General features: G+C 47.4%; 1 protein-coding gene across 4 annotated transcripts in view; it reads left to right on the plus strand.

Annotated features, from left to right (window-relative positions):
- galnt18b (UDP-N-acetyl-alpha-D-galactosamine:polypeptide N-acetylgalactosaminyltransferase 18b) overlaps positions 1-22,685 on the plus strand; it is a 107,535-nt gene that overhangs the window by 78,212 nt on the left and 6,638 nt on the right. For all 4 annotated transcript variants that reach the window (XM_017478671.3, XM_017478673.3, XM_017478672.3 and 1 more), the window contains 4 exons: positions 4,955-5,140; positions 7,542-7,679; positions 12,540-12,635; positions 22,226-22,390. In XM_017478671.3, coding sequence (XP_017334160.2) covers positions 4,955-5,140; positions 7,542-7,679; positions 12,540-12,635; positions 22,226-22,390 — 585 coding nt within the window. The remainder of the gene's footprint in view (positions 1-4,954; positions 5,141-7,541; positions 7,680-12,539; positions 12,636-22,225; positions 22,391-22,685) is intronic.

Raw genomic sequence — 22,685 nt, forward strand, 5'->3', positions numbered from 1 at the left:
CCGTTCCTCTCATCCTTCTTATCACCCGCGCTCTTTTTTTGCAAAAATTTATTCCTGTTTTCACCTCTCGCGCTCTCAGAGTCTGAGGGTAAAGGGTTCACTGACTGCCGATGAAGCCGCGACACGATGATTTAGAGCTTCTGTGCAATCAGGGACAGATGCCGCCGCTCTTGTCATGTCGTCTTTGTGGGAGACGATGCTGAGTAAAGTGGCTTTCCCTACCGCGTGCTGGAGCTCTCACAGACGAGACGTGAGCCGGGAGCAAAGCAGCGTACTTTTGAAGAGATTATTATTTTTTTTAATTGTATTAGCACCTCCATTTCGCTCGCCCGGAGAACGCGAGGTGGAATCCTAGAGCCGAGGGAGCAGGGATGGTTCTCGTTCTCCCTCTCTCTCTCTCTCCCTCTCTCTCTCTCTCTCTCTCTCTCTACCGTGTCAATCACACCGTTACTAGGCAATCGTGGATGTCTTGTATGTGGAAGAGGGCGGATAGAGCTTTGCTCCGTGGGTATGATATAAACACGTGTTCGCCTACACCTCTCCTGCCGGTAGCTCTCGCATGATATAGAGAGCTAAATCATGGCCAAGAAATTAGAGCGAAAATAAGGGGCGGAAAACACTTCTGTTTATTTATTTATTTATTTTTCAAACAGAGCAGTGGTTCTCATCTGTTTCCGTGTCCGGTTGTGACGCTCAGAAAACGTAGGTTGGATTTCCCAACGCCGTCCCTCTGGACACGTCCCAAATCACACTACAACAACCCCCTTTTGTAAACATGTTGCATCGCTACCTCTTTGTTTGCTTGCTTATTTATTTATTTATTTATTTATTTTTAAAAATCATGAACTATTTCAGCGTCTTCAGATGTTCTTCGTTCGTTCGTTCGTTCGTTCGTTTTTAATCCCGTCGAATTTTGCACGATACACTGTACGACACATGAATCTTAATATCTAAAATGCGAAATACCTTCTATTTTTTGTAAACAACCTTGTGTACAGTTTTGTTTTGTTTTGTAAATAGCGATATCCTCGAAACGTACGAAGTCGACACGTTTAAAGGAGGTCAAAAAACCCCGCCAGTTATCTTTTCAAAATCTAAAGCGTCGAGTCTGGCACAACAATTAGTTAATTGTTGTTGTTTTTTTTTTTTACAGTTATATTTATAAACTTAGTAAAGATATACTGGTGACTGTGAGTAACAGAAGTCTATACAGTAATTGCTGTTATTTGGAGGTGATTCACATGGACGTGTTAGACAAACCTGGAACACCAGGGGACACTGACTGGCCTGCCAAAATCCCCGGACCTCGATGTCGTAGAAAACTTGTGAGTTTTCCCTCCCCGTATCCCAAAATAGACCCGACGTCGTTCTTTTACGAAGGTCCGTGTGAGTCACTGGCGCCGAATCATTGTCCGAGAGAGCGAGGCGAAGTGAGTCGGCGTGACTCCCTGAAACGAGTCGTTTCTCAGAGCACTGAATCGAATTTCATCTCCTGGAAACCAGTGAATCGCGAATCGAATCGACTCGCTGATTCACACGCCTAGAAAACGGCGCGACGTCGACGTCGCGCGGTCCGAGTCACGGCGCGAGAGTTTCTTCTCGAGTACCGTGTGTACGTGCTCGCTCGAGCAAAATGAATGAGTGACACTTCACTATATATGAACTGATGTTGTTTGGAATCAGTATTGGCACGGTGCAATAAACTTGATTGAATCAGGGTTTGGGAGTAAATGTTGAGTGACAGAAGCTCCCTGTTTAGTCAGAGAGCAGAACAGATCTCTCTGTAGACCTGGCCGCTTGCCGAGTACTCGCACACACACACACACACACACACTGCAGCATAGACACATCACCATGCTTTAACCAAGCCGTGGCATCTTGCATTTTTGTCTATGTACGTTTCAAATATTTCAGAAAAACACGAAATCACGCCATGTTCCGAACCCTTTTCCTTAAAGGACAACTCACGAGACGTGAGCCAGGCTAGAGTCAGGAGAACACTCGGTGTTAATGTTTCATTCCAGTCGCACCACATGCTCCCGTTCGAACACCGGGAGAACTGTGAGAACTTGGGCTTGACTTCTGGTTGTCTTCAGCTTTGCGCTAAGAAGCCTGACCCCCCACTGTCGAGTCCTGAGTAGGAGCTGTTCATAGCATGGAGGACACAGGGAGGCGGTGCGTGCGTAAACCCTCTTCACTAGTAGAGGACGAGATGTATAACTGTCCTGCTAGGAAGAAAGCGGAGCTTCAGGTGTGGTCTTTCTCTCAAACTACAGCTGTTTCATCTCTATTTTTCCGAGAGTGCCACTGAGCGTTTTACTTTTTTTTTTTCCCTCTTCTGAAAAATCAATATTGAGACACCAAGCTAATGTTTGCTGTTAAAAGTGGCAAGCTAGATAATTAGCCAGAAAGCTCTGAGGGGGTTACAGCAGGGATCCTGGCCGGTGACCTCATTTTAAGTGCTTGAAAATTGGCGCTTGTTGGATGCGGTGCCGCTGTGGTCTGGTGTAAAATGGGCTCGAGATAGAAAAGGATTGGAATTGCATCCCTCCATCCATTTTCCATACCGCATTTCCTACACAGATTCATCGGGGAGCCTGGAGCCTATCCCAGGGAACTCGAGGCACAAGGCGGGGGGACACCCTGGACAGGGCGCAGACCCATCGAAGGGTACATCCGCATACACTTTGACACACCACGGACAATTTGGAAATGCCAGTCAGCCTACAGTGCATGTCTTTGGACTGTGGGAGGACCCGGAGGAAACCCCTAAAGGACGGGGAGAACGTGCGAACTCAACGCACACAGGGCGGAGACAGGATTCGATCCCCCATGCCCGATGGTGTATTTGGTGTGCCCCATGCTCCCTGGGATAGGCTCCACCTTCCCCGTGACCCTGAAGGAAGGATAAGCGGTGTAGAAGATGGATGGATGGATGGATGGATATTTCTAGCTGTTGAGACTGATTTCAAACTTGACGTAGTCCTGTTCGAACGGCAGATACGTTTGCAAGTTTTAGCATTTTATTTCTAAAATGATCCACTGATAGAATAAGACAAATGTACAGCTTGAAATAAGTCAAAATGCCTAAGAGATCGGATTAATACTCGTCTGTTTGGTTGACCGTAAGCGTACAACAGAAAACACTGGATAAATTTGGCTATGTTTAAGATACACGCTATGGCCAAAAGTATGTGGACACCCGAGCATCACAAAAATATGCATTCCTTCTCCTTATCCTGTAGCGTTAAGATCTCCCTTCACGGAAATTGAGAGGGCCAGACTTGTCCCAGCGCGACAACACCCGTGCGCACAAAACGAGGGGCCTTTGGGACGCCTTTGGGACGAACTGAAGCGCCGACGTCAGCGGCCGATCTCACTAACGCTCTCGTAACCGAACGGACGCAGATCCCCACAGCCACGCCCCAAAATCTAGCGGAGATCCTTCCCAGAAGAGTGGCGCTTATCATAACAGCGAAGAGGTCCTAAATCTGGAATGAGATGCACATATACGTGTGATGGTCAGGGATCCACAAACTTTTGGCCATATAATGTCTTTTCACTCGAAAAGATGACTTTTTTTTTTAGGTTGGAACGTAGCAGACGTAGATGGACAGCAGTTTCAGAACAGCAGGGTTTTTTTTTTTTTTTTTTTTCATAGTTCGAGTGTAATATATTCACAATAAATATTAATGTGAGTAAACTCACCCGACCTCACGTCCTACTCCACACGATCGTGTTTGTTATACTAGCTCCTCGACAGCCGGATGAACCTACCGCTCGTCATAGACCTTCCGAAGCGCGGGTCTGTGGTGAAAGTTTCCCGCTCGACAAGAACTTCGCAGTGGTACTTTGTGAGAACTTCTCTTGTGTGACTTCTCTCAGCGTGTGCGTCCTATCAGTACGGAGCAGAGGAAGTGCCGAGGGTTAGGCAGCCGTAACACTCAATCTCACGCTACACACCCTGCGTCTCTGCTCTCCCGTCGAGTCCCAGCTGCAGCGCTCTTTATTATACAGGAGAGTAGGAGCACAAAAGTTCCGCCTGGCTAGTCCACACCACATGCTAGTCCAGGAGTTGCCGTAATTCACATCGAATGAAACGGCACTCGGCTGATGGGATGAGACGAGACCAGATGCTAGCGCCAGGACGTGCTTAAACGGGGAAGATACGAATAAAAGAAACGTCATAGCCGCTTCATTAGGAGAAACTGGAGTGAAGGTTCCAGTGTTAAAGATTGCCGTGGAATATCTCGATGAATCGATGAAGACGGGCCGTAAATATATTTGAAGGAAAAAAAACCTTGATTATACTAAACTACGACAAAAGCGTAGATACTACCGACTACATCCTTTGAGAGAGGGTTAGTTAATTAGTTAGATAGCAAGCTAGGCTGGTTAGTCAGCTGATACTAGTTAGGATTGGTAAGAGCTGTGTTGTAATATGGGGGGAATCTCCTCATAACCACTAGCGTGTAGCATCCACCTGGATGATGTGACGGCAGCCATAGAGCGCCAGAACTCCCACCACACACCAGCTATTAATGGAGATGAGAGATTGACGTAGCCAATTCTGATTATTAGAGGGCCGTGATCGAGAAGGGCCAATGGGGGAATTTCGTCAGGACGCCGGGGTTATATCCTTACTCTTTACTATTAGAAGTGTCCTGGGATTTTTATCGAGCACAGAGAGTCAGGACCTCGGTTTAACGTCTCATCTGAAAGACGGTGCTGCTTTTATAGTATAGTGTTGCCGTCACTATACCGGGGCGTTAGGACCCACACAGACCACGGGGTGAGCGCCCCCTGCTGGCCGCACGAATACCACTTCCAGCAGCAACCTTAGTTTTCCCCAGGTCTCCCATCCAGGTACCGGTCACGCTCAACCCTGCTTAGGTTATGACCAGATTTGTCATTATTTGTAAGTGATATGTGATTCCTCTGTGTGTTTGTGTAGGTGTGGCAGTGTGGTGGCAGCGTGGAGGTTCTGCCCTGTGCCCGTATCGCCCACATCGAGCGCGCCCACAAGCCATACACCGAGGACCTGACCGCGCACGTGCGCCGTAACGCCCTGAGAGTAGCCGAGGTGTGGATGGACGAGTTTAAGAGCCACGTCTACATGGCCTGGAACGTTCCGCAGGAAGTGAGTCCATCCCACACCGCTCATTTACCACTTACACACGCTCACACACCTGATCCCGTACGAATAGTTTCGACTCGTATAAACAGTGCCGCATCATGTTTTCAGAAAGCCGGCACTAATTTTATCCACTGGTAGCTTAGGTAAAGAGATTAGATTAGCGTAATCAGTTCCAAGCAGATGTTTATTTATTTATTTATTTTCTCCTGGCGTGTGTGGAATACAAATTCGACGCAGCTTGGTGTAATCTGCACGACGATGACAGAGCTCTCGGGAGACGAAAAAAAAGAAAGAGGCTACACTGAGAAATATGTGTTGTTTTTGTTTCGTGGTTTGTAGTCACTCAGAGCTGATCCTCTGTATTCAGGAGCCCTGGCTCAAATCGTGCATTTATCAGCCACGCAGCAATTAAACTCATCTGGAAGGAACAGAAGGAACAACCAATTCATCAAGCGGGCCCGTCGCTCGGCCGAGGCTTCGCCGCGAGAAGAAACGGAGACGGCGGGAGAAAAGCTCGGAGGCCGAGCAGCCCGGACGCGGTCTCGAAGCCCGTCGTTCTTCACAGCACCGAGAGAAAGCGTAAACAGGTTCGCGAGCGTAGAGTCGGCCGCCGACCTTAAGATCGGTCGGTAAGTGAGTACGTAGGTGCACCCTCGCGAGCATCCGAGCTTCACGGTAAAGCTGACGCGACCGAAGAAACGGAAGATCAGGATCGCACAGCCGCAGTTCGAAAACCCGTCCGTTTTCAAGAGACACAGGAAGTGGAGTGATGAGAGCGTGTAAAAAAAAGCGCGTAACTTCACGCTAACGAGAAGCAAAGATGTGTCCACTACCCGTCGGAAATGTTTCCATCCCTACTGTGAAGCGTCTGGTTTTTTGGGCTCCGCATATTCTTTCCTCTGTGCAGCTGCTGAGCCAATCATTGATGCTCACTGTGCTGCTACAGGCTTCGTATAAAGCTTCGTGGGACATAACTATATTATCATCCCTACACGATATTATCCAGTGAGGTTCATCACCAATCACATTATACGTTTTTGAGTTCGTTAACATGAAATGAAATTAATAGAATATAAATTTAATTATATATTAAACCATGTGTCGGGTCTTATATCCTAACACTACGATATACTGATATTATTTGTGAATGAAACATTATATTCGTTAATATGGTTAATATGGTTAGGAAAAAACTCCCTGAGACGATACGAGGAAGAAACCTCGAGAGGAACCCGACTCAGAAGGGAACCCGTCCTCATCTGGGTGACACCGGATAGTGCGGTTATAAATAAAATCCCTTGTATAACTGTGCTAATGCTACATGGGCAAATAGTGCGGCCGTGTAACGAGGAAAATTCATTACAGTTTTTACACGAAGTCCGTTTTGTCGAACTTCTCCACTGTTCACTGATGGAGACTCGAGCCTCTAGATCTGCTCGTTTACCTAAACAAAAAAAACTATTCAGAAAAAGCTCGACTAAACAAATACGTTTTCAGCCTGGACTTAAACACTGAGACTGCGTCTGAGTCCCGAACACTAACTGGAAGACCGTTCCATGACTGTGGGGCTCTATAAGAGAAAGCTCTTCCTCCTGCTGTAGCCTTCGCTAATCGAGGTACCAACAAATAGCCTGCACCTTTTGATCTAAGTAGGCGTGGCGGATCATAAAAGACCAAAAGTTCGCTCAGGTACTGTGTCGCGAGACCATTCAGTGCTTTATAGGTTAATAATAGTATTTTATCATCAATGAGAGATTTCACTGGGAGCCAGGGCGGTGTGGATAAGATCGGGGTGATGCGCTCGTATCTTCTGGGTCTAGTACGGAACCGGTTAATTAATATAATATGATCATATTAATGGTGATGATGAATAAAAAAGTGATTACATTACACTGCCCCATGACGTGTAAATGGAGGTTGAGACCTAGGCTAAACAAGAATCGAAGAACGCTAGGCCAGGAAACCAAACTCGAGGAACAAAGTCTTGGCACGGTGATAACACTCAATACTTCGCGATGAACAACAAGACACGAGGGGTTTAAATACTAAACGAAATCTATTATACGGCTACTGTATGTTGTGTGTGTGGCGATGTTCTCTGCGTCTTTACGATCAGCTTTTATAACAATATACCCGTGGACCTGGGAACCGCTCAGGTGGACGAAACGTCCTTCACCTACAGTTCTTTTCAGACCTAACGCCACTCCAACAGAAGTAACGTCGAAGCAGCACTCGTCTTAAACATGTCCATTATAGTTCTGAGCCAAACTTTCCATTTGCTTCCATTTAGAGGCCTAACTTTTATCTTAATGCAAATCCATTAACTACAGACACTCACGAGTATCTCTTTATATTTGTGTGTGTGTGTGTGTGTGTGTGTGTGGTTGTATCCGTATGCGTATAGGACTCCGGCATAGACATTGGCGATATCTCTGCGAGGAAAGCCCTGAGGAAAAGGCTGCAGTGTAAGACGTTCAGGTGGTACCTGGTGAACATCTACCCCGAGATGAGGATGTACTCGGACACCATCGCTTACGGAGTGGTGAGATGTCACACACGCCTCACGCATCGACTTTTCATTCACCACTCGCACACACGTACAGCGCTCTACTGTGACCGATTTCTTTTTTTAACCATCTTAATTAAGGGTGCCAATAATTCTGCGCATATTCTTTCCTCTGTGCAGCTGCTGAGCCAATCATTGATGCTCACTGTGCTGCTACAGGCTTCGTATAAAGCTTCGTGGGACATAACTATATTATCATCCCTACACGATATTATCCAGTGAGGTTCATCATCAATCACATTATACGTTTTTGAGTTCGTTAACATGAAATGAAATTAATAGAATATAAATTTAATTATATATTAAACCAAGTGTCAGGTCTAACACTTATATCCTAACACTACGATATACTGATATTATTTGTGAATGAAATATTATATTCGTTAATATGGTTAATATGGTTAGGAAAAAACTCCCTGAGACGATACGAGGAAGAAACCTCGAGAGGAACCCGACTCAGAAGGGAACCCGTCCTCATCTGGGTGACACCGGATAGTGCGGTTATAAATAAAATCCCTTGTATAACTGTGCTAATGCTACATGGGCAAATAGTGCGGCCGTGTAACGAGGAAAATTCATTACAGTTTTTACACGAAGTCCGTTTTGTCGAACTTCTCCACTGTTCACTGATGGAGACTCGAGCCTCTAGATCTGCTCGTTTACCTAAACAAAAAAAACTATTCAGAAAAAGCTCGACTAAACAAATACGTTTTCAGCCTGGACTTAAACACTGAGACTGCGTCTGAGTCCCGAACACTAACTGGAAGACCGTTCCATGACTGTGGGGCTCTATAAGAGAAAGCTCTTCCCCTTGCTGTAGCCTTCGCTAATCGAGGTACCAACAAATAGCCTGCACCTTTTGATCTAAGTAGGCGTGGCAGATCATAAAAGACCAAAAGTTCGCTCAGGTACTGTGTCGCGAGACCATTCAGTGCTTTATAGGTTAATAATAGTATTTTATCATCAGTGAGAGATTTCACTGGGAGCCAGTGCGGTGTGGATAAGATCGGGGTGATGCGGTCGTATCTTCTGGGTCTAGTACGGACTCTAGCGGCTGCATTCTGGACTAACTGGAGTTTGTTTACGCTCCTAATGGATCATCCAGACAGTAAAGCATTACAGTAATCTAATCTAGAGTTGACGAAAGCATGAATTAATATTTCTGCATCATGCAGTGACAATATATTTCTTATCTTAGAAATATCTGAGATGAAAGAAGGCTATCCTAGTAATATTATCAACATGAGCATCAAATGATAGACTGGAGTCAGTAATCACACCGAGGTCTGTTACTGCTGCACATGATGAAACAAAGTCCATCCAGAGTTACTGTTAGATCAGATATAAGTACTTCTGTCTTGTCGGAATTAAGCAAAAGGAAGTTAATAAACATCCAACGTCTTAATGTCTTTTGCACATTCCTCAACTTTATTAAGCCGGTGTCGGTCGTCTGGCTCAGCTGAAACATACAGCTGTGTTTCATCAGCATAACAGTGGAAGATAATTCCATGTTTATGAATAATTTGACCTAGAGGTAGCGTATATAAAGGAAAAAGCAGTGGGCCTAAGACAGAACCTTGAGGAATACCAAACTTTACCTCGCACGGAGAAGTCTCCATTTATATTTGCGAACTGATAACGATCGGTCTAATAAGACCTGAGCCAGGAGAGGAGCGTTCCCTTAATGTTAAACATAATGTTAAACAACATATCTGTTGTATCAAAAGCTGCATTAAGGTCAAGCGACACAAGCAAGGAGACACGACCCTGATCAGAGGCCAGTAGTAGGTCGTTTACTACTTTAACCAGCGCCGTCTCTGTGCTATGATGAGGCCTGAATCCTGACTGATACATTTCCCCAATGTAGCTCTTGTGTAAGTACGAGCATAGCCGCTGCGCTACAACCTTTTCTAAGATCTTGGAGATAAAGAGCAGATTTGAGTCCGGTTCTTTAAGGTCAGTTTTTTTAATCGGGTTTAATAACGGCTAGTTCAAATGATTCAGGTGCAGAGCCAGCGTCAAGGGAGTCCACACGTGTGAATCCACACCGGCACCTCTCGGCCAATCAGATTCGAGAATCCACAGTCCTGCCGCTGAGGTTTTAGAATCGAAAGTTTCTGAAATAGCACAGCGGAGCGCAGGTGTAATATTTACAAGCGCGAGGCAAGAGGACGCACGTGCCGAGTCATTACGTTATGGCTTTTCTCAGAACAAACTCCCAAGCAGACACCGCAATCAGAGACGGGAGAGTAATCCGAATCCTGAACGCAGGCCGAGGTCGAGACACAGAAGCAGTAGAGGCGTCGGGGGCAAGTGGGGACCGTGAGAGCAACGTTAACACCACAGCGACTCAACACACACACACACACACACACACACACACACACACAGTATGTAGGTGACATAACAGCAAGACACGTGAAGGTCACGTGACAGAGGCAGATGATACATTTTTTATTTTATTTTATTTTTTTGTTCTTTTTTAATATTATTTATTATTATCGCTTTTTAAATAAATACAAATTGTATTTTTTAAAAAGTAAAAAAAAATAAAGAAAATCAATTCCATTTCCATCGTGTCGGAGAATCGTGCTACGATATCGCCCAGCCCCAGTGAGGTTAGCACCAGGGCTGAGCGAAATGATGATATACAATCCCTTCCGAAACTATCGGAACGTCAAGGCCAGTCCTTTTTTTTTTTCCCTTCCTTTTTTTTTTCTTCTGTGAACTGAAAACATTTGGGTTCGAGATCAAAAGACGGATATAAGACGAGCGTTTAGAATTTCAGCTTTTATTCGCTGGTATTTATTCGCATTTATATCTTTTAAACGGCATAGAACATAGCACGTTTTCCATCAGACCACCCAAATTGGCGAGCAAAAATATTGGAACACGCGACTGACAGGTGTTTCTTGTCACCCAGGTGTGTCCTGTGTAAAACGACGACGTCATGCGCGCGCGTATTACGCGTTCAGTGTGCAGGCATGCATGCGAGGACTTCAACTTTGAGGACGCTCAAAAATACAGGACTGTGTCCGTGCTGTTTATTCGGCGGGTTCATCCATGCTTCTCAATAATAAAAATCGATGCCGCCAATCCGCTTTTTGCGGACCCGCTTGAACGAGGATCGTTGCGAGAGCGTCGTGGTCTGTACGCAAGACTTTTCAAAAACGCGAAGGACGGACTTTTCCGTTTTTAGTCCATCGTCGTCGTGTAAACGTACCCTCGGCGTTCAGTTGCGCCTGTGGCGTCTGCTTTTGTTGTTAAAAAGGATACGCCAACATGGAGATCAGAGAGCTGTCTATGGGAGAAAAGCAAGCCATTTTAAAGGGTAAAAAAAAAATGAGGGAAACCAATCACGGGCGTTGCACAAACATCAGGTATAGGCAATTTGGAACGTCCTGAAAAAGAAAGAAACCACCGGTGTACCGAGCGACAGACACCGAATGGGTCTGATAAACAAATATCGTACTCAGTCATTAAATTTGTACATTTTTAAACAGATCGTCAGTGTTAGAAGTTGTAGAAAGTATCATCAAACTCAGTTTAAGAGTTGTTCATCTTTACAGTTTTAATGCTGTTTAACCAGCAGCTCATTCTCTCATCCATGCTAACGCTGCTCCTCTGACTAGCGCCAGATCCGGCTTTTTTACACACGCACGGCACCTGGAGTTTCGACTCCCGAGCTCCCGGATCAGTCGAAATCCGTCCGTGTGTTTTTTCCGCATGCGGCTCTCGACCCTATCGACCCAGCCCTGATTTTATATTCGTGCCGAATCGTGAACAGAAAACGTCCGCGTGTCTTTTCACCTCCCCCGAACCGTCGTGTCCTCACACGTGACTCGGCTCCGCGGTCGCGGCCCGTTCACCTCACGCCTCCGTGCGGTATTCCTCGGCGGGTGGACAGAATGGGTTAGTCTTATTAAAATGAATTCCGGGTTGTGAAAGAACTCTTGCCCTCATTACTCTGAGGGCTGTCAGTCAAACCGGAGTGTAGGAGCAGAATGCCGAAGAGCGGGTTTGCGCAGTCACACGGGACCGAGTATCAAAATTTAAAGGCGAATTTTAAAAAAAAGGCCTTTTGACAAAACACGGAGGAAACACGTGGATGCATTTCGTGCGAAATCCGCGCACCGAAATACGTGTTATACGTGTTGTTTAATACGCGAGGAATAAAACACCGTATGTTATGTATGCTGTTATAGGAAAATAATCAACGATGCTGTGGTGGATTATTTTCCAATGACGGCGCGTCCCGAAGTCTTTTATTCCACTTCTACAATGGCGACGTTCCAACGTGAATGACACGTCTTTTTTTTTTTTTTTTTAATCCATTTATAGTTACAGTACAACGTTGTGGACGTCGCTTCCTGTTAGCACTTCCTTTATAGCAGCTAGGAACGTTCCTTTTATGGCGAAACCACAGAACGTCCGAACGTGTCTGAAAGCGGAGACTCCTTCCAAAAATGCTAGCTAAGTAAATACCCGCCACACGAGTCCCTGTGGAAGTTGTCGCCATGGAAACAGTACCACATAAGAACGAGGGTATTAATACAGAGTCGAGAATTCAGCAGCGCTGTAGCCGGGTGAGGTGAATGCGTACGGGACTCTTGGCGTTTGAGAGAGCTAGGGATGCGATGTGCGATGTAAAGTGTTGTCGTTTAGCTTCAGGCAGGATGAGAGGACGTGATCCTACACAGTGACCGCTTCTAAAAAAAAAACCCAGCCCCGAGGCATGAGTTCATCGGTGAAGATGAGATTAATGTGTACGTGTGTCTGTGCTGAAGCTTCAGTCTCCCAGCAGTGAGCGTGGATTTGTGTCTGTCCTGTGTGCAGCTGAGGAACTCTCTGAAGAGCGAGCTGTGTCTGGATCAGGGGCCAGACACCGACAACGTCCCCATCCTGTACCTCTGCCACGGGATGACTCCTCAGGTGAGCGGTAATGTCTGTCTCTCGTTCTTTCTGTCTCTCCCTCGCTTCCTCTCAGTCTGTCTAACTTTCTGTATCTGTCTTTTTGTATCTCTCTGTCTCTGTCTTTTTGTATCTCTTTGTGTCTGTCCTTCTTTCTCTCTCTCTTTCTCTGTCACGCTTTCTGTGTCTCTCTGTCTGTCTCTTTTTGAATCTCTCTCTTTATGCCTCTCTGTCTTTCTCTCTTTCTGTATCTCTCTTTGTACCTCTCTGTCTCGCTCCCTGGATCTTTTTGTATCTCTGTCTCTGTCGCTCTCTCTGTACCTGTCTGTGTCTTTGTCTCCTTCTGTCTCTCTCTTTGTGTCTCTCTCTTTTTCTGTATCTCTCTGTGTCTCTCTTTCTTTATCTCTATGTCTCTGTGTTTCTGTATCTCTGTGTGTGTGTCTCTCTCAGTCTCTCTTTGTGTCTCTCTCTTTTTCTGTGTCTCTCTGTCTCTCTTTCTATATCTCTATGTCTCTGTGTTTCTGTATCTCTGTGTGTGTGTGTCTCTCTCAGTCTCTCTTTGTGTCTCTCTTTTTCTGTATCTCTCTGTGTCTCTCTTTCTATATCTCAATGTCTCTGTGTTTCTGTATCTGTGTGTGTGTCTCTCTCAGTCTCTCTTTGTGTCTCTCTCTTTTTCTGTATCTCTCTGTGTCTCTCTTTCTATATCTCTATGTCTCTGTGTTTCTGTATCTCTGTGTGTGTGTCTCTCTCAGTCTCTCTTTGTGTCTCTCTCTTTTTCTGTGTCTCTCTGTCTCTCTTTCTTTATCTCTATGTCTCTGTGTTTCTGTATCTCTGTGTGTGTGTCTCTCTCAGTCTCTCTTTGTGTCTCTCTTTTTCTGTGTCTCTGTGTCTCTCTTTCTATATCTCTATGTCTCTGTGTTTCTGTATCTCTGTGTGTGTGTGTCTCTCTCAGTCTCTTTGTGTCTCTCTCTTTGTGTCTCTCTGTCTCACTCCTTGCATCTCTTTCTGTATCTCTGTGTCTCTCTTCCTCTGTCTCTCGTTCTGTATCGCTTTCTCTATCTCTCTGTCTTTCTCTTTTTCCGTATCTCTCTGTGAGTCTCCCTGTCTCTCTCCCTGTCTCTCTTCCTATATCTCTGTGCTTCTGTATCTCTGCGTCTCTCTCTTCCTGTATCTCTCTATGTCTTTGTCTCCTTGCGTGTCTCTCGCTCTCTTTGTGTCCTCCTCTCTTTATCTCTCTTTGTGTCTGTCTCTATCTTGCTGTGTCTCACGTCCCCCCCCCTCTCTCTCTCATGATCATGTCCTTCATCAGTGTCCTGCTGTGTTGATCATTCATCTCGCTTTAGCATTAAATTCAGAGCACATTTATTTCCCCGTGTGAGAGAGCCGTCCTAAACATCCTAAACGTTCTAAATGCCTTAAACGTCCTAAACGTCACCTCTCGCGTGCTCAGGGTTTTTAACTCGGTAGGACCCCGTGCAAGTGAAGGGCATGTGTGTGTGTGTGTGTGTGTGTGAACAGTGATTTATTCAGTGTGTATCTGTTCAGAACCTCAAACCCATTCTCATGAAAAGGAAAAAAAACCCGTAAGATCTGATAAGTGTAAGATGTGTTAATTTAGGAATAATATCTCGCCGAATCTTATCTCGGGTGAGGAAATCCCGAACTGATATACCAGCTCCTGCTGTATAGATAGGAAACGACACCTCGGGAGCCGGAGCTGCAAAATAACTACATGTTCCTCGGCTACAAGCAGCTGCAGCGAATCAGCAGGTTCTGACCGTCACGTAAACACGGGTGGAACTGGACGCACGTGCAGTAAAAAGCGTCAATGAAGGAGACGGGAGGACAATTCCCAACCACAGGCAAAAACCCGGTCCAAAACAGGCGTGGGTCAGGCGGTCCCCGGACAGCACGAGCGAGGCAAGGCTACGTTCAAAAACCTTCGAAAAACCGAGAAACCATGGCAACGAAAGGCTCGGTATGGCTCCGGCGGCAAAACACAGAAATGATACTTCGAAGTGACAACAGGGGCGGAGACAGGACAGAAACCAGAACAAACACACCTGTCAAAACAAACACCGGCACGCTTCGGGCGGTTCAAACACCGCCACGCTTCGGGCGGTTCAAACTCCGTCACGCTTCGGGCGGTTCAAACACCGGCGCGCTTCGGGCGGTTCAAACACCGTCGCGCTTCGGGCGGTTCAAACACCGGCACGCTTCGGGCGGTTCAAACACCGGCACGCTTCGGGCGGTTCAAACACCGGCACGCTTCGGGCGGTTCAAACACCGGCACGCTTCGGGCGGTTCAAACACCGGCGCGCTTCGGGCGGTTCAAACACCGGCACGCTTCGGGTGGTTCAAACACCGGCGCGCTTCGGGCGGTTCACATGTGCTGTCACGCTTCGGGCGGTTCAAACACCGGCGCGCTTCGGGCGGTTCAAACACCGGCACGCTTCGGGTGGTTCAAACACCGCCGCGCTTCGGGTGGTTCAAACACCGGCACGCTTCGGGCGGTTCACATGTGCTGTCACGCTTCGGGCGGTTCAAACACCGGCACGCTTCGGGCGGTTCAAACTCCGTCACGCTTCGGGCGGTTCAAACTCCGTCACGCTTCGGGCGGTTCAAACACCGGCACGCTTCGGGCGGTTCAAACACCGGCACGCTTCGGGCGGTTCACATGTGCTGTCACGCTTCGGGCGGTTCAAACACCGGCGCGCTTCGGGCGGTTCAAACACCGGCACGCTTCGGGTGGTTCAAACACCGGCACGCTTCGGGCGGTTCACATGTGCTGTCACGCTTCGGGCGGTTCAAACACCGGCGCGCTTCGGGCGGTTCAAACACCGGCACGCTTCGGGTGGTTCAAACACCGGCACGCTTCGGGCGGTTCACATGTGCTGTCACGCTTCGGGCGGTTCAAACACCGGCACGCTTCGGGCGGTTCAAACTCCGTCACGCTTCGGGCGGTTCAAACTCCGTCACGCTTCGGGCGGTTCAAACACCGGCACGCTTCGGGCGGTTCAAACACCGGCGCGCTTCGGGCGGTTCAAACACCGGCGCGCTTCGGGCGGTTCAAACACCGGCGCGCTTCGGGCGGTTCAAACACCGGCGCGCTTCGGGCGGTTCAAACACCGGCGCGCTTCGGGCGGTTCAAACACCGGCGCGCTTCGGGCGGTTCAAACACCGGCGCGCTTCGGGCGGTTCAAACACCGGCGCGCTTCGGGTGGTTCAAACACCGGCACGCTTCGGGCGGTTCACATGTGCTGTCACGCTTCGGGCGGTTCAAACACCGGCGCGCTTCGGGCGGTTCAAACACCGGCACGCTTCGGGTGGTTCAAACACCGGCACGCTTCGGGCGGTTCACATGTGCTGTCACGCTTCGGGCGGTTCAAACACCGGCACGCTTCGGGCGGTTCAAACACCGGCACGCTTCGGGCGGTTCAAACTCCGTCACGCTTCGGGCGGTTCAAACACCGGCACGCTTCGGGCGGTTCAAACACCGGCACGCTTCGGGCGGTTCAAACACCGGCACGCTTCGGGCGGTTCAAACACCGGCACGCTTCGGGCGGTTCAAACACCGGCACGCTTCGGGCGGTTCAAACACCGGCACGCTTCGGGCGGTTCAAACACCGTCGCGCTTCGGGCGGTTCAAACACCGTCGCGCTTCGGGCGGTTCAAACACCGGCACGCTTCGGGCGGTTCAAACACCGGCACGCTTCGGGCGGTTCAAACACCGTCGCGCTTCGGGCGGTTCAAACACCGGCACGCTTCGGGCGGTTCACATGTGCTGTCACGCTTCGGGCGGTTCAAACACCGGCACGCTTCGGGCGGTTCACATGTGCTGTCACGCTTCGGGCGGTTCATGTGCACTATGATACTTCGGGCGGTTGCCGGAGCATTCAGCGCGAGGGTAATTTCATGACACTGACCAATCAGAACTGACTTCACACATTCTCCTCCAGATGCTAAAAACTGGCCGAGTCACAGCGAAGTGCCGCAGCATGTGTGCTGGTGGAGTTCTGAAAAACGTCTCATTCTTCTCTCAAATCCCTCATAAACTCCACTCATTTATATTTCAGCATTTATTTTAAACTCACTCCAGGATTTCACTTCCCTGTGCACTATTTAGACGCCTCGAGAATTCATGGAGACAGCGTCGTCCCTGCCCAGATCAGCTCAGATCTCTCTCTCTCTCTCTCTCTCTCGCTCTCTCTCTCTCTGTCTGTCTTCCTCTTTCTCTCTCTCTCTCTCTCTCGCTCTCTGTGTGTCTTCCTCTCTCTCTGTCTGTCTTCCTCTTTCTCTCTCTCTCTCTCTCTCTGTCTGTCTTCCTCTTTCTCTCTCTCTCTCTCTCTCGCTCTCTGTGTGTCTTCCTCTCTCTCTGTCTGTCTTCCTCTTTCTCTCTCTCTCTCTCGCTCTGTGTGTCTTCCTCTCTCTCTCTCTCTCTCTCTTTCTCTCTCTCTCTCTCTCTGTGTCTTCCTCTCTCTCTGTCTGTCTTCCTCTTTCTCTCTCTCTCTCTCTCTCTCTCTCTCTGTGTCTGTCTTCCTCTCTCTCTGTCTGTCTTCCTCTCTGTCTGTCTTCCTCTTTCTCTCTCTCTCTCTCTCTCTCTCTCTCTCTCTCTGTGTCTGTCTTCCTCTTTCTCTCTCTCTCTCTCTCTCTCTCTCTGTGTCTTCCTCTCTCTCTGTCTGTCTTCCTCTTCCTCTCTCTCTGTGTCTTCCTCTCTCTCTGTCTGTCTTCCTCTTCCTCTCTCTCTGTGTCTTCCTCTCTCTCTGTCTGTCTTCCTCTTTCTCGCTCTCTCTCTCTCTCTCTCTCTCTGTGTCTTCATCTCTCTCTGTCTGTCTTCCTTGCACTCTCTCTCTCTCTCTCTCTCTCTCTCTCTCTGTGTCTTCCTCTCTCTCTCTCTCTCTCTCTCTCTGTGTCTTCCTCTCTCGCTCTCTCTCTGTCTGTCTTCCTCTCTCTCTGTCTTCCTCTCTCGCTCTCTCTCTCTGTCTGTCTTCCTCTCTGTCTCACTCTTTATTTCTCCCTCTCTTTGTCTCTGTTTCTCTGTTTCTGTCTCTTTGTCTCGCTCTCCGTCTTCCTCTGTCTCGCATTTTCTCTCTCTGTCTTTCTGTCTCACTCTATTTCTCTCTGTCTCTCTCTGTCTTTCTCTCTCACTTTTTATTTCTCTCTGTCTCTCTCTCTCCGTTTCTTTGGCTCCCTGTTTGTCTTTCTCGCTGTCTCGCATCTCTCTCTCTCTCTCTCTCTCTCTCTCTCTCTCTCCCTCTTTGTCCTGCTCATTCTGTCATTTTCTCGGTCTCTCTCTCATACCCAGTTTATTGTGGAGAGGAGCTGCACTGTGTGTGTGTGTGTGTGTGTGTGTGTGTGTGTGTGTGTGTGTGTGTGTGTGTTTGTTCAGAGCAGATATGTGTGAGCAGTGTCTGTGTAGACACTGGCTGATAACAGTATATACATTGGCAAGAAAAAGTATGTGAACCTTTTGGAATGTCGTGGTTTTCTGCATAAATTTGTCATAAACTGTGACCTGATCTTCATCTAAGTCAAGGGTACTGACAAATACAACGGGCCTAAAATAATAACACAAATTCCAAAGGGTTCACATACTTTTTCTTGCCACTGTATACGTGTGCGTGTGTGAAATGTTTGAGTCAGAGGCACGGAGCCGCAAACCTACCTGAAAGACATCACTGTGCTGGTGCGTGCTCCGTGTTTCAGGACACACACACACACACACACACACACACACACACACACACACACAGAGAGAGAGAAATAGAAATAGTGATATCAATTATGTTCTCCATTAAACAGGAAGACAGGGGGATCTTGGGAAAGAGCTGAAACTGGAGACTCCTTCCGAATCGAGCATCTGCAGTACAAGTCCCTGTGTGTGTAGCTACTACACAACCACTAGCATAGGAATATAAACCTGTTCATAATTCAATCGGTAAATCACACAGGAACCTGTAGACGAACGAGATGAAGCCATTTTCAGCACTGGTTTGGCTCAGAGCGAAAGGCAGGTGTGCCAGATGTTCTTCAGACCCTCGGGTGTGCCCCCAGGTGTTTGCCATCTGCGGTGCCAGGCTGCGTTCCGCGTGCTGTAAACAGATGCCGTTGCGAACGTCCTTGACACGGCCGTTCGCAGGAAATAACCTCAGGAACCTCACGTTCCCGTTGGACGCGTGACTCATTCTTCTCCTTCCGTAAGACACGTCACGTCCTGCCGTGACCAATCCTGCTCGGGAGACACAAAAAAACGGCAGTATTTTTAGCGCACTGGCTCACTCTGTGGAAAAAGTCATTCTGGGATGTTTCCTCAGAGAGAGAGAGAGAGGGAGATGAATCGAGCAAAGCGAGCAGGTTGTAGTGGAATATTTGCTCTTTTTGATGGACGTTGTCATGGTTACACGTGTAAGGGCTGAACTGCTCCAGTTTTTTGCGATCTGTGTGTTTTAGATGGCGGTGACACGGTTCTTCTAATTAGCTTCTCTGCATTTCCATCTGAAAAGCACTTCAAAACACCTCACAGTGATGTGTGTGTGTGTGTGTGTGTGTGTAGCCTTGCGTCATTTTTTATTTAACCGTTACATCCTGTGTGGGTCCGGACGACCCGTTTTATATTTCTCATTTTGACTTGAAAGAAAGAAAGAAGGCAAAATAATCGTTATAACTTTTTTTAAAAAAATGTTTGCGATCAAATGACAAGTGCGAAAGTGCGTGTACACGGTGCATCCGGAGAGGATTCACAGCGCTTCACTGTTCCCTCATTTTGTTATGTTACAGCCTTATTCCAACATGGATTCAATTCATTATTTTCCTCAAAATTCTACAAACGATACCCCATAATGACAACGTGAAAGAAGTTTGTTTGAAATCTTTGCAAATGTATTAAAAATAAAAAACAAAAAAAGCACATGTGCATAAGTATCCACAGCCTTTTGCTGTGACACTCAAAATTGAGCTCGGGTGCATCCTGTTTCCTCTGATCATCCTCGAGATGTTTCTACAACTTGATTGGAGTCCACCTGTGGTCAATTCTGTTGATTGGACATGATTTGGAAAGGCACACAGCTGTCTGTATAAGGTCCCACAGTTAACAATGCATGTCAGAGCACAAATCAACAAGCCATGAAGTCCAAGGAACTCTCTGGAGAGCTCCAAGACAGGATTGTATGGAGGCACAGATCTGGGGAAGGGTACAGAAACATCTCTGCAGCATTGAAGGTCCTAATGAGCACAGTGGCCTCCATCATCTGTAAATGGAAGAAGTCTGGAACCACCAGGACTCTTCCTCGAGCTGGCCGCCCGGCCAAACTGAGCGATCGGGGGAGAAGGACCTTAGACATGGAGGTGACCAAAAACCCGATGGTCACTCTGACAGAGCTCCAGCATGTCTCTGTGGAGAGAGGAGAACCTTCCAGAAGAACAACCATCTCTGCAGAACTCCATCAATCAGGCCTGAATGGTAGAGTGGCCAGACGGAAGCCACTCCTCAGTAAAAGGCACATGACAGCCCGCCTGGAGTTTGCCAAAAGGCACCTGAAGGACTCTCAGACCAAAGATTGAACAAAGATTGAACTCTTTGGCCTGAATGGCAAGCATCATGTCTGGAGGAAACCAGGCAACACTCATCACCTGGCCAATACCATCCCAACAGTGAAGCATGGTGGTGGCAGCATCATGCTGTGGGGATGTTTTTCAGCGGCAGGAACTGGGAGACTAGTCAGGATCGAGGGAAAGATGAATCCAGCAATGTACAGAGACATCCTTGATGAAAACCTGCTCCAGAACGCTCTGGACCTCAGACTGGTGCGAAGGTTCATCTTCCAACAGGACAACGACCCTACGCACACAGCCAAGATAACGAAGGAGTGGCTACAGGACAACTCCGTGAATGTCCGTGAGTGTCCCAGCCAGAGCCCAGACTTGAACCCGATTGAACATCTCTGGAGAGATCTGAAAATGGCTGTGCATCGACGCTCCCCATCCAACCTGATGGAGCTTGAGAGGTCCTGCAAAGAAGAATGGGACAAACTGCCCAAAAATAGGTGTGCCAAGCTTGTAGCATCATGCTTAAAAAGACTTGAGGCTGTAATCGGTGCCAAAGGTGCTCCAACAAAGTATTGATCAAAAGCTGTGAATACTTATGTACATGTGCTTATTTTGTTTTTTATTTTTAATAAATTTGCAAAGATTTCAAACTTTAGCAGTTCTACAAAACGCTTTACACTGTGTCCCGTTCACCCATTCACACACACCAATGGTAGCAGAGCTGCCATGCAAGGCGCTAACTTGTCATCGGGAGCAACTCGGGGTTCAGTGCCTCGCCCAAGGACACTTCAGCATGTGGAGTCACGTGGGCCGGGAATCGAACCGCCGGCCCTACGGTTAGTGGACAACCCGCTCTACCACCTGATCCACAGAGTACTAGCACGTTCCTAGCTTACCGAAAGCGCCAGCCTTTTGGAGTTTCTAGATTAGTAAATACTTTTGAATGTAAGGTCAAGTTTTTGATCCGAGACACAGTTCATGACAACAATCACGACGAAGGCAAAAAACGAAACAGAGCTCTTTGACACACAGAGCATTACATGGCTTGGCTCGGTGTTATTTATCTGCTTTGTTACACCCCAAATCGCAGACTGCACCCCTCACAGTCTAATTTGTTAACTGTTCCACAAACCCGCTTAAGATCTACGGGTGACGGCGCTTTTTCTGGCTACGCTCCAACCCTTTGGAACGCTCTTCCTCTCGAACTTAGGGAAGCTCAGACATATTTAAAGCTCAACTCAAGACATGCTCTTTTTAAACTAGCATTTGCTTGCTGATTTCTACTTTTATTATTATCATTATTATTATTATTATTATTATTATTTTTATTTATGGATTCCTGGATTCTTTTCCTATAACAACAGGAATATGACGTCCCTTCCATTACACATACATAGATTACTGTTCAAAGGGTGGTCAAGGCTTGGGGTCAGAGAAAATGTCCATTTGGGGTCGTTTGTCCAAAAATTTTGGAAACCGCTATCGCTGCAAATAAATAAAAAATAGACTGCATTTGCCGTGCAGTAAACATAAGACGAAGGTTAAACTTGATTTTCAGTATCCGCTGATTGTTAGCGTGATTGTGGCCCTGTTCCTGTTGTCGAGTTGAACAATGGCCGTTATTCCGAGTTCAAGCTTTATGTAACTAATAACACTCTTCAGTGTTTGTTTCTGTCCCCGCGGCTCTCTGGTTCGCTGCTAAAACACAATCACAGGCAACTATGTGTCTCTGGATGTGTTTATCAGTTAATGTGGCTTCTACTGGAGCCGAAAGTATCAAATATATATATATATATATATATATATCCCTGTTAGAATACACTCTCAGACCCCTGATCCTTTTTTTAAAATAAAAAAAAAAATGTATTTACTGTGGTTCAGTATTTTTTCAGGCATCCTCAGCTGTACAAACCTCAATCTTATCATTTAAATCCTAGTAATATTTTTCCCTTTATTAATAATCCGAGATTATACGTCGTAACTGTTTTGGTAGAGGGTCAACGTTATCACGTGCTCTGTCAGTAGCTCAGGTCTCAGGGACGTGTCTTGTCGTGGTGTTGTTTCAGAACGTGTACTACAGCAGCACACAGCAGTTCCACGTGGGGGTGCTCAGCCCCACCATCGACGACGACGACAACAAGTGCCTGGTGGACGTGAACGGGCGGCCGAGGCTGATCGAGTGCAGCTACGCCGCGGCCAAGCGCATGAAGCTCCACTGGCTTTTCACTCAGGTAACAGCCCTCGTAAGAAAACGAAGCAGCAGGGAGCTGATAACGAGCATGGTGGGAGGAGTGTGTGGACCCTCTCAGAGCTAATCTAGAACCCTCATTAGAGCCTTGCAGAGGGAAGCCTCGTACCACAAAAACACTCACACACGTTCCTTAGCTTCAGTCAGCTGTGAACTGTAAGTACATCCTAACGGCTCCCGCTGTCCCGGTTAGGTGCTTGGGCCCCGCAACGTCGCACCATAATAGAGTGCGCATCACATTAGCGGTATGAGTGAAGATGCCAAGCGGAGATGTAATT

The sequence above is a fragment of the Ictalurus punctatus genome, chromosome 10 (assembly GCF_001660625.3).
Source record: "Ictalurus punctatus breed USDA103 chromosome 10, Coco_2.0, whole genome shotgun sequence".
NCBI classification, from domain to species: Eukaryota; Metazoa; Chordata; class Actinopteri; order Siluriformes; family Ictaluridae; genus Ictalurus; species Ictalurus punctatus.